The sequence below is a fragment of the Triticum urartu genome, chromosome 3A, assembly GCF_056163025.1.
Source record: "Triticum urartu cultivar PI428250 chromosome 3A, HENAU_Tu73, whole genome shotgun sequence".
Lineage (NCBI taxonomy): Eukaryota > Viridiplantae > Streptophyta > Magnoliopsida > Poales > Poaceae > Triticum > Triticum urartu.
In genome coordinates, this window is record NC_141875.1 from 690,189,782 (window position 1) to 690,201,965 (window position 12,184).

The window sequence follows — 12,184 nt, forward strand, 5'->3', positions numbered from 1 at the left end:
GATCGCGACGACCGAATTGATGAAGTCATGAACTACGACAACGAGGTATATATATTTATATAAGCAGGAATCTGGTGATCATCGCATGTTTTAAATGAGTTGAAGATATATTAACGAATCGATCTTTCTTCTTTCAGCCATCCGGATCGAGCAAATCTTCAGGCAAAAGGACGAAACGAGGCCCGAACAAAAAAGTTGAAGGAGGGCGTAAAGTACAATATCGAGGCAGTCAAACCTAATGGCGAACCATTAGCGCCTAAGAAGATTGCGGACAAGTTCCTTCGTCAGTGCAGAGTTCTTGTGAAGGACCAACTCCCGATCTCCCTTCAAGAATGGAGAAAGCCAGCAAAGCCACGTCCAAATGTTACTTTTGTCGACGAGAATAAAAAAACTGCTTTGGGATACTCTCATGGAACATTTCACCCTACCAGATCATTTCACAGAAGCAGATGTGCAGAAAGTCAAGGACGCTGCTTTTAGGAAGATGGCGGTTGCATTCAAGAACCACAAGAGAACGACGTGGGAGAAGTACGTCAAGGGAGGAAGGAAGACTCCAGTATTCGAGGGGATACTAGAGAATCAAAGTGCTCATTGGGACGATTTCGTGAAATTCAAGGATTCAGAATTAGCTAAAAAACGGTCGAGAATAAACAAGAAGAATGCCGAAAAAAGGATAAGTTCCATAAGCTGGGGCCAGGTGGCTACGCGGTGGCAATGCCTAAGTGGGATAAGTCTGAGAAAGAGATGGAGGATGCAGGTGTCACTCCGGTTACTAAGAGCTGGCCCCCCAGGTGCAGGACTTGGTTCTATGCGCATGGGGGGGAGTTGGACCCGATGACAGGCAATGTTTCGACGAAGGCATGTCTGAACGGAGCCGACGATGCGATACTTGTTGCAATAGAAGAGGCTCGATCGGGGGTGTTCCAGCCCAACAGAGAGAACGACGAGCTTACGCGTGCCCTGGGAAATCCTGAACACCCGGGAAGAACACGAGGCAAGGGCGCTATTCCGTGGTATGAGGGGTTTTCGGACTGGAACGCCGACTACAGAACCCGTGCGAGAAAGAAGATTGCGGAGGAGAAGAAGAGGAAGATGGAGGAGGAGCAGAGGAAGCGGGACTATGAACGCCTTCAAGGCCTAGAAGCAAGTCAAGCGGAATTGGCAGTTAAATTCCAGCGGCAGCAGGAGCAGATCGACTCACTTAGCCAGCAAAGGGGGTCTCAGCATCTGCAGCAGCTAGCAGATGATCCAGCATTGGATAGCACCGCCCCATCCATGCCGAGAAGCAGCGTGGGTTCCGCCCCGGGCGACGCAGTGCTGGATAGATACCCCGTGGATGACATCACGGAGAACACTAACTGCGAGCTACACTTCAAAATGAAGAACATATTCATGAAGGTGGCGGACGCCGTTGCTTTTTCAAATTCCCCCGAGGCAACCTTCCATTGCAACCCGATTCCAGCGGGCTATGCTCGTGTCTTGGTTGATGAGGTGGTGGACCCATATTCGGAGCTACAGCTTGACATTCCTGGAGGTGACGACGAGCACACATTGGGAGAGGCCATACATCATGTCATCCTATGAAGAAAGGATTGCATCATCTTTCGAAGGCCACCGACACCGCGTCACCCGACTCCTCGTCGAAGTCCGCGACCGAGTCAGCAGACTCCCGCTCCAAGTCCACCAACGCGTGAGGCCACTCCTCCTCCTCCAAGTCCGGCAAAGTGTCAGGCCACTCCTCCTCCAAGTCCGACACATCGTCAGACGTCCACTCCTCCTCCAAGTCCGGCACAACCTCAGGCCACTCCTCCTCCAAGTCCGGCACAGCTTCAGGCCACTCCTCCTTGTCCAACTCAGCCCCGTCAGCCGTCTCCGCCGCCTCAGCAATCGCAGAAGAGACACCCCGCAGCTATGGTGCGTAGCGGTACCAGTCGAGGTCATAGTACAGGAAGTACAGGCGGAGGCAAGCGATATAAATATGGTCCAAACCTCACTACTCCTCTTCCTGTGAGGGCTTACGACAGGACCGAGGAGCAAACCAATGCCATAGTGCGGGCAGAAGTCGACGCCCATTTTGGACCGAAACCGCCACCGCCGCCAAGGGAGAAAGTGCCTGTGGAAGTAGTTGACCACTTCATTCGTATGGCTCAACCACCAGCTCCTAAGCCTGTTGACACAGACTATGAGCGCCACATCAGGAAGTTACATCGACAACGTCTACAGAAGGAGGCGAGCTCGAGCTCGAGCAAACAACAAGCAGCTGTCAAAAATGCTGGAAAACCGTTGCCCAGCTGGGAGAACAGGCGGCGCAATCGATCCCCCTGTTTGTTGTGCCGCCAACAACACGTGACAGTACGCGCGCCCAATATTATTGTGGCCAAACAGTTTACGTTCCCGAGGTGGGCGATGTGGTAATAACCCAGGAGCATATAATGCAGGCTGAAGAACTCAAGATCACTGTTGGACAACTCCTCGAGATCGAGGACATGCCTGTGATTACAGAGGAGGAAATAAAACGGAAATATGTCCGGGGCCAACCTTTGGTCAAGCCAGAAGATGTCAAGAAGCTCCCAACGGGAATGTATGAATTGCATCAATGGTACATGGACATTACCAAGAGATCCGATCGAGAGTCCCTCATGGTGTATGTCAAGAAGGATCATTACTACCATGAGAAAACTGTGGCCGTTGAGTATTCTGAACTGTTTCAGTTATACAATCAAGACGCACTCGACAAATCTATCGTCAGTTGCTATTGTCTGTAAGTGATTTCTTTCTGTAATTTAAGTCTCAAGCTAGCTGTAGTGATCCTTTTGATCAATCATTACCTGTAATTATCCTGACTATATTCTTTTCTGTGGTATTATGCAGGATGAAGATGTATGAAATGAGAAAAGGTGGACGCTATGGCATTGCACTACTAAAAAAGGGCTATGGATGGGCTTGACACTAATGGCGCACCAGACAAGCGGTGCGCCATTAGTATATACTAATGGCGCACCACCTTCTGATACGTCATTAGAGCTGAAACTACTAATGGCGCACCTGGCCCAGGGTGCGCCATTAGTATCGAATTTTTTTTGAACTAGTGCGTCTGTCCAAACATACTAATGGCGCATCCAGACAATTATACATTTTGTAACCTGTGCAAAAAACAGAAAATTAAAAAAAATAAAAAACCTAATATTCATACTAATGGCGCATCACATCACAGTGCGCCATTAGTATGCCAAAGGATACTAATGGCGCATCATTAAACAGTGCGCCATTAGTATGCCGAAGTTACTAATGGCACATCTTGTTGTTGTGCGCCATTAGTATGCCAAAGCACCTAGGTATACATGGCCCCATGGGAGGCATACTGTATACCAGATACTAATGGCGCACCACTAATGCGCCATTAATGGCCAAATTAGGTGCGCCATTAGTAGGCCTTTTCCTAGTAGTGTTGGGTTCATTGACCCAAACACCGTTAATGAATACACATGGAAAATAAACAAGCATCATGAAAAGTAGGTAGAGGACAGCATGCTAGAGTTCTTGAAGCGCCTCAAATACAATGAAGATATACTACTTCCTTACAACTTTCAGTGAGTCACACTTTCTTGTACTACAGATTCTCTGTTTTTGCCTACTAGCTAGCTACATATTTTTGCTTACATATGCCCGCTTAATTAAGACATGCAAACGTGTGTGCATGCAGATTTCACTGGATCTTGTGTATCATTAAAGTTGACGCCGGAACAGTTGAAATACTGGACTCGCTACTCAAAGCAAATAGTGACTATAATATCTTGTTTGCGATAGTCAACAGGTAATTTCAATCATTATTAACTATATATCTCAGCCTATTTAGTTCGTCATTTCATGATATGAACTATTTAATAACCCATTTATTCATTTTTTTTGTCGGTGGGCAGGGCTTGGGCAAGGTTCATCAGCGTCACGGAAGGCGAATGGAAACGACAGCTGAAATGGTTTCGACCCAAGGTAAGTAATTAAGTAGTACTAGCTAGCTAGCTAGCTGCCATCTCTTTAATTATCATGCTTGATTAATTATTATCTGATCAAATTAAATTCCATTCTCATAATAAAGGCCCTGAAGCAGGCGCAGGGGACTGATCTGTGTGCATTCTGCGTTTGCGAGAACATTCACATGATGGCGTCCGAAAGGAGCAGATCTCAAAGACAGGAATGGGTACGCTTGTCAGAACACTATTCACAATTTTTACACCATTATCGATATCTAGTCACACAACTAATACACATGCATATTAATCTCCTTCTTAATAGTTCAAAGAGGTGCGGGACAAGCTTCTAGAAACGGAGCGCGTAGAAGCACTTCAAGAGGAAATAGCGGGATTTTTGCTCGACCAGGTCATAAATCCGAAGGGAGAATACTATTACCCGCTACCGCCCCCATCGACCAGGTCATGAACCACTTCCAATTGTCATCGTGATCCGAAGGCACCAATTAGGCTAATGCCACTGGCTCCGAAGGCAACATGCATATGTAGGAGAAATTGTATATAGCTATACATGTGTGTATGTGTAAATTAATATGGTGGTTTGAAAGACATTGATGATATATATATGATTGGTTCTACTAGAAATTCTCTCTCTCTCTCTATATATATATATATACATATATATGCATAACGTGTACAATATGTAGTACCGTAAAATACCAGCAAACGAAAAAGAATTAAAATGGAAAACACAAAATTAAATGAAAAAGAAATCATAAAACCAAAAAACCCCCCAAACATTTTAGTACCGGTTGGTGTTACCAACCAGTACTAAAGGGCTTCCGGCCTCCGGAGCTGACTCGTGCCACGTGGTTGCTCTTTAGCACCGGTTCGTGCTGAACCGATACTAAAGGGGGGGGGGGGCTTTAGTGGCCAAACTTTAGTGCCGGTTACCTAACCAGCACTAAAGGGCCTTACGAACCGGTGCTATTGCCCGGTTCTGCACTAGTGTCCGTTTGGTTGAAGATTGCAATGCATGTATGCTTATCTTCTTTACATGCATGGCGCCACGGACTACTTTTAGGGGGCCCCATGCATGCATGCATAATGTCAAATAATAGCATGCTCCCCCCATCCCATGTCCCATACGTTTTCATTTCACCCTTAAATTTCAATATGTTTTTGTTCTAGATGTGGTATGAGAACTAGCACACTAGCAACACTGAACATCATGTCGTACTCGATATTTCTGCATTGTACTACTACTAACTTGGGATGCAGTGTACTACTAACAAGATATTGCAAATCGCAGCAGCACAGAGATGACATGGGCAGAGGCAGAGTTAGACGCACATATGGTCTCCTTCGTCGTGGAGGTTGATGCTGTGGCTGCGGAGGATGGCCCGGACATTGGTGCGTTGAGGATGCTCCTCGACCTTGTGCTCCAACTATTCGAGGCAGAAGTGGTCGATGCATTTGCTCCTACCCAGATTACATACACCAGTGCATGGATTTCAGAATCGAACACAAATCAGATGTGCAAGAGAGGAGGGATAGGGAGGAGGGGGCTTACCTGAAGGAGGTGGCTTTGCTGCGGATGAGGAGCATAAATTATCTTTTGAAATGAAAATCCTAATTAAGTTTTGTTTGCATATTTGTGTTCTTTGTGACAAGGACTTTGAAATAAGACCAATTGTCAATATGTGTTTACTTTTTAAAAAGTTTTTGCTAATTTTCCACGACCAAAACTTAATAGCAATGGGCGATAAAATTAGTAAACTTAAAACTAGGGAGGAGCAAGAATGCCAGCGCAAGCCGCTCGAGCGACGCGATGGTGAGGGCCAAGTACGCCCCGAGCGAGACCTTGTGGAGGAATCTCCTCCCACGGGATCAGCCTGGCGCCGGCTTCGCGAGCAGGGGCTCCTCTGTCTCCGCCTGGTGCTGAGCGCCGCAGGGGTGGTGATGGAGGCGGGCGAGGATGGAGAGGGCGAGGGAAGCAAGGGGGAAGAGGAGATTGATAACGCCGAGGAGCGGGCGCTGCGGGCATGGGGATAGGAGGTGGAAGGCGAGGCAAGAGAGAGGGGGGAACAGAGGAAACGTGCACGAGAGAGCCCTCTCCGATCGGGGGTACTTTTGGAAAGTGCAGAAAATGTTTGAACTGCGAAATTTTGTACTGGATTCTCTAAAACGACTTATACTACGAAACAGAGGGAGTACAAAAGAACTGGACACTTTTTGGTGTTGATTTATTTGGCTTGTTGCGTGCATGCATGCAGTTCCAGTTTGAGCGTGAGTTCTGTACTTCTTTTTTTAGAATCATGCGTGAGTTCTGTACTTCTCTTACGATCGTTTCCGAGAAAATTTCTGCCATCACGCCTTGGTCTTTTTTCGTTCCAAAAAAGCTGATCAAGGTTAATGTGCGTGTGTGTGGTGCGCAGTGTGTCATCCTTGTATAACAGCCAGCGGACGTTATAAAAGTTGATGAACAAAGAGTACAATCAAGAGACAATTATCAAGTTCCACGTACCGATGAAAATTATCACAAAACTTTAGACATCTCCTTGGATATTTCTGATTTAATAAATCTTCTAATGGTACCAATCTCATAACAATTTCATACGTACGACTAATATGTACTGACATCAAAATACTTTCATACTCTTCGATATCAAACTGCATGCCGCATTATCGATCACTGCTTGTCGTCGACGCAGGGCTCCTCCTCCTCTTTCTTCGCCTCCGGCACGATGGTGACGCCGAAGAGCCTCACGCAGCCTGCCGGCACCGCCGGCGCCTGCAGCGGCGCAGCCGCCACCTCGGCCGGTGGCGCCTGTGGCGCCGGCCCGGGGATCGCGAGCCCGAGGACGTCCGGGGGAAGGAGGAGGCGCGCCCGCTTCCTCGGCACGATGGGCTTTCCTGTGTAGTGCTTCCTCATGTGCCCCCCTAGCCGGACGCCGCTGTTGTAAACTTCGCCGCAGACCTTGCAGGTGTGGAGCTTCTCCGGCCTGGGGCCGCCCGCGGCGTGGTCAATCGGGTCGAGCCCCGCGGCTATGGCTGCAGCGGCCTCCGCCGCGATGCGACGGTTCTTGTGGCCGGCGGCGTGGCCGCCCAGCCCCTGGTGCGTCGGGAACCACCGGTTGCACTCCTTGCACGAGAACCCACGCGGGGCGGCTGTGTCCCGGTGCGCGATGATGTGCAGCGGCCCGTGGAAGGCATGCAGTGGTGCCGCGGCCGGTGGTGGGGGGACGAAGGCATGCTGCTGTGCGGGGGCGGCCCGGTGGAGGTAGGCGGCGGCTGGCTCTGGTGCTCGTGCGACCGGCGGTGAGTCGGGGTCTTGCTGCGGTGCAGGAGGCGTCGGGGCGAGGTCAACTTCCTCCGATAAAGCGGTGGTGGGCGGTGCTGCCCCTGCCACAACGATGGCCATGGACCGATCAGCAGTACTCTGACAAGGCTTCTGGACGCTGGCGCTGTTGCTGCTTCTGCTGCTGCTGCGGACGACCTGATCGCTGCTCGCCTGCTCCACCGTCATCGGGTCATCCGAGATCTTGGGTTCCCCGACGACAGTGGCGATGGACACGGCCACGGAGTCGGCCACCTCGTCCGCGGCGCTGACCATAGCATACACCTTCTCCTCCTCCTTGGGCTGCGCCTGCGCGTGGACCCTCATGTGGCCGTGCACGGCCTTGGAGCTGTGGAACTGCCTGTGGCAGACGGGACAGGCCGGGAATAACGCGGTGACTGCGGCAGCATTGCTGATGGTCCCGTCGGAGCCGAGCGAGGTAGTGGGCGACGACGCCCGGGTAGTCGATCTTGATCTTGACCTTGACCCGGCGCTGCCACTGCCAACGACCACGTCGTCGAGGACAGGGCCGGGGCCTGGCCGCGCGACCGTGACCATCATCCCCTGGCGGTGGTCCTGGCGGTGCACTGGCTTTAGGTAGTAGCGCGCGGCCTCGTCGTCGGTGTCGGTGTCGGTGTCGGAGCCCGTGTAGTACCCGGAGACGACCTCGCCCTCCTCGAGCTCGCCCCCGCTGGGGCGCAGGCGCCGCGACTGCTGGCGATCACCGGAGCCGGCCATGGAAAGAAACCAAGAAACCAGATCGGTCGATCAGCAGTGACGAGAGATGGAGAGAAAGGGAGGCAGCCAAAAGAGAAGCTAGCTAGGGTTTGGCGTCGCTACGCTCGAGAGTTATGGCTTGGCTTGTGTTGTGGGGAGCTTTGGCTTTGGCTACGCCGTGCTTTGCTTGTGGGTGGAGGAGATAGAGGTGGAGTGGGCCGCCTTATATGGATCGTTCTGCGGCGGCAACGCCGAGACGGGGTAGAGATCGAGTAGGAGTCGGTAGGGTTTATGCGAGCGGGGGTTCCGTCCGTGGCGCGCGCGGCTGCGAGTGGTGGGTCGTCGCGGCGGGAAGGGGAGGGAGTCCGCGATGGAGACGATGGCGGGTGAAGGAAGGAAAGGGATCGATCGAATTTGTTACGCCTACGGAAAAAGAGGGATTCTCCTGCTGTTAATTTGGCAAGAGAGAGACCACCGTACGGGAATCACTTTCTGTTAATTTCACAGCGTGCCACAGAGAGAGGGATCAGATGAATCGTACTCATACTGGGAAACAAATCTTCACCGGATCTCTGATTGGTATTTCTTCGCCAACAAGATATTTAAGTGGAGACAAAAGGAAAGTAAATTAAACCGGTGAAGAGAGTAGAGATAGAGAGGAGTATTCTTTTAGGAGAGCTGAGCGTTTAATTTGCGGAGGCGCCCAGCCCCAGATAGGCCGCCGCATCCACCGTTGGATTTCACTTTAGCATTACTATCATTTTTTTTCCATGGCATGTCCAAGGACAATACCATAAACATCGATGCATTCCTACCAAATCGACGTAGCATGAGAAAAAAAAAGTACCAAAGTCCCCGAGAACAATCATGCTTCGCATATGCTTTTTTTTAACACGTTCCAGACGCAGACGCACATACACCATTACTCCTATAAGCACCTTCGAGAGACAGAATCGACACATCATTTCCATATTGATGAAATCGCCACAGACTCCGTCGTGGTTGACGGAAACATCTCCTTCCACTAAATGCACATCGCCGGATGGTCTGAAATAAATACAGGAAAATGTGAGTACTCAAGTCTAGGACTTAAACTCTGGTGGGCTGGCGATACCACAGTCCTCCTAACCATTCAACCATAGGTTGGTTCACTCTTGGCAACATATGCTACAACATTTAAATCAATGCTTCTCACAACATGCAGAATAATTCACAAAAGAGATAACATGAAGTATATAGTTTGCAATAGACCTTCAAACTCATGGGGGCATGTCACCCGTCCGCTTGCAGCAAACCAAATGTAGATTTGTAACATACCAAAGGAATGTATTGCCATATCATGTGATTCCAACCTTATCAACTACCAGGGCACGTTTTCCACAAAGCCATGCAAATGTTGGGGTGGGGGGGGGGGGGGGGGGTCCATTTTCGGCTTCAACTGGAGCCTATCTCACGGTTCCATGTCATAAGCGCTCGTCAACCATCGACCCGTGGCGGAGGAGGAATGACTATGGTAAGCCCGGTGGAAGAAGAATTGTGAGAGGGTGGAGGCGCGGTGTCAGTGTATCTCTGAATTGCAAATATAGTTGCTGCCTTAGACTGCCTTAATAGACGACAGTTCTCACTAAAGCTATTGCCCACTATTTCTATGAGTTAAGTTTAATCATAATTGTTTCCAGAAGCAAACTTTGGAGTTCATAATATAGCCACACCGTAGCCACCAGTTTGTCGGTAAGTAGTGAAATGTGGTTCCAAGTTTTTCTTGGCACTTGCTCTTTGTACACACATGCATATCAGAACATTATATTTCTTCACCATCGACTTCCTCTCACAATTTGTGTCTGTTTGGAGCTCACTTCTAATCACCTCTCATTTAGAACTAGGTGGTCTTTGTACTGTACAAGAGCCGATTCTAGAAAAACAATAGCAACGTGGTGATCAATGGCTAGACTCAGGTCTAAGCTCTCTTAGAACCAAGTTTTAACCATGAACTCAAATAAGATGAAGTTTTGACCACAATTTAGTCCCTTATAATAAAACCCATTAACAGTCGCGTAAATGGCGATCCATGGAGTGAGCCACGTCATCGCAGGCGAACTGTTCTGGGAGGCCAATCGGGAAAGAGCTTTGCCCCCGGCCAATTGCGTTACCGTGCGTGAGAAGAAGAAAAAAAAGTGATAGGAAAAATGCCGCTAGGTAGCACCTCCCCAGATAGGAGCAATCGGGGTTCGTCATTGTGATTGGGCACATTGCCTTGGTAGGGAATCAAGCTCTTTTCCTCCGATCCCGCAGCCTTCCTCATCCCTCTTCCTCGACCCTCCCTCCACCACCAGCCGCCGCTACAGCTCCCTCCTCTTCGTCCGATGGAGGCGACCGACTTTGCTCCGTCTCGAGCTGCTCGTTCTCTCCTCTCCCCCGATGACCAGCGCAGGAGAGAGAAGATGAGAGAGGAGGGAGAGGGAGAAACAAGGAGAGGAGGGAGAAAGATAAATGAAAGAGAAGAGGGAGGTTCACCAGCCGGCGCCGGCGAGGTCAGGCGTGGTCTCGCGGTCGGTGGTGGCTCGATCCGCTCCTGGATCGGGGGCCTCCCCTCCGCCCCATAGCGCCGCCGGCATGGAGGCCCGGGCTCGGGCACCCACTGCCCTCCTTCTCTCTATTGTTCGCTGCTTGCAGATTCCTTTCATCTTGTGCTTTATTCTCATATGTGTTTCCCATCTCGCACATCATGGGGAAGTGAGTGGGCGGATCATCCTTGTTTGCTAACCCTGCGCGTGGTAATCCTCTTCGTTTCATCGAAACTCGTCTTCGTCCGGCATTCTGTTGCGGTTCTTGTCACCTTATTCAGGTGTAATATCACTGCTTTTTTTTCTTTTTATCTGGTGACGTTTCTGTTTGTGTTTATGCATCGCCAGAATATTGGTCTGTTCTAATAGTGTTGCTTTGTTGGTTAGGCATCCTGCTCGTTGGTGATTGGGTTCTCGGGTTAGCTCGTGTTTCTCATCCAGGTATGCCTACGCACAATTTTCACGCCTTTCCCATCACATGATGATCCTGATGCTGTTCATATTGTTACTGGATCCCACGATTAAATTCCTTTAGTACTATTAGTAGGTGCGCACGATATGAGCTCAAATGATCATGCCCACGACCACGATATGAGCTTAAATGATCATGTCCATGATATGAGCTCAACTGATCCTGCCGCGGATCGTGCTGCTGCGCGTGACTGTTCTGTGGCTCGGCGGTGCAACAGAGTCTCAGAGCGAATCGCACTGTTTCAGGGTTCGTGCTTGTTTGGTTTCATCATCTGTCTTCCTTGCTTGCTCGCCTGCCTTTACACTATGTTTGAACTTTCTGATTGTCGTTGATTTGTATTCGTTTAGATGCGTTTAGTGCCGGGCGTGCTACTTCCTCTGTCCCTGCAGACACGCTGTTTGTAGGTGCGTGTAACACACTTTGACACAAACATGCTTCGCCTTCCACAATTTAAGAACGATCTTAACATGAGTGGCACAATAGGTGGCGGTTACTTTCCGGTTGTCTCAACTTCTTATAGCAGCGTTAGGCATCAACAACGAATGCTAAAGATAAAGTTCCGTAAATGGGTTTCTTCAGGTGTGTTTTCATTTCCTTGTCTTTGTGCCTGCTTAAAAATATAGAATACCTTAGTCAAACTGCAGTGAATAAAAGCTTTCTATTGATTTGAAGGATACCCATACCCAACTACATCTACATCTCGATCTTTGTTCTGTCCAAAATACACTGAATTCTTAAAAGGTATAGAAACAATTCAGACTAAAACATGTTAAATGCTCTGTGTGCACCTTTGATGTCTCGTCTTTGCAGCCACACATAGGAAGAGATCATATCACGGTGCGCCTGAATACCGTTGCCAATTATGTGGTGCCGTGTTTTGGTTCCATGAGAGATGCAAGGCTGAATCCTCTGTGATTGAGCGTCGTATCCTATACAACTTGTGCTATAAGGGTGGTAATGAAGGAAATATGCCCTAGAGGCAATAATAAAGTTATTATTTATTTCCTTATTTAATGATAAATGTTTATTATTCATGCTAGAATTGTATTAACCGGAAACATAATACATGTGTGAATACATAGACAAACAGAGTGTCACTAGTATGCCTCTACTTGACTAGCTC

General features: G+C 49.2%; 1 protein-coding gene and 1 long non-coding RNA gene across 2 annotated transcripts; one reads left to right on the forward strand and one right to left on the reverse strand.

The window, feature by feature from the left end:
- Positions 1 to 6,660: 6,660 nt before the first annotated feature.
- Positions 6,661 to 8,046, reverse strand: LOC147981671 (uncharacterized). Its single transcript, XM_087516040.1, has one exon. The coding sequence runs from the start codon at positions 8,044 to 8,046 to the stop codon at positions 6,661 to 6,663; it is 1,386 nt and encodes a 461-aa protein (XP_087372166.1).
- Positions 8,047 to 10,599: 2,553 nt separating this feature from the next.
- On the forward strand, positions 10,600 to 11,234 carry LOC147981672 (uncharacterized). Its single transcript, XR_015599937.1, has 3 exons — positions 10,600 to 10,799; positions 10,977 to 11,030; positions 11,134 to 11,234. It is a non-coding gene; the product is annotated as an uncharacterized LOC147981672 (long non-coding RNA).
- Positions 11,235 to 12,184: the final 950 nt, after the last annotated feature.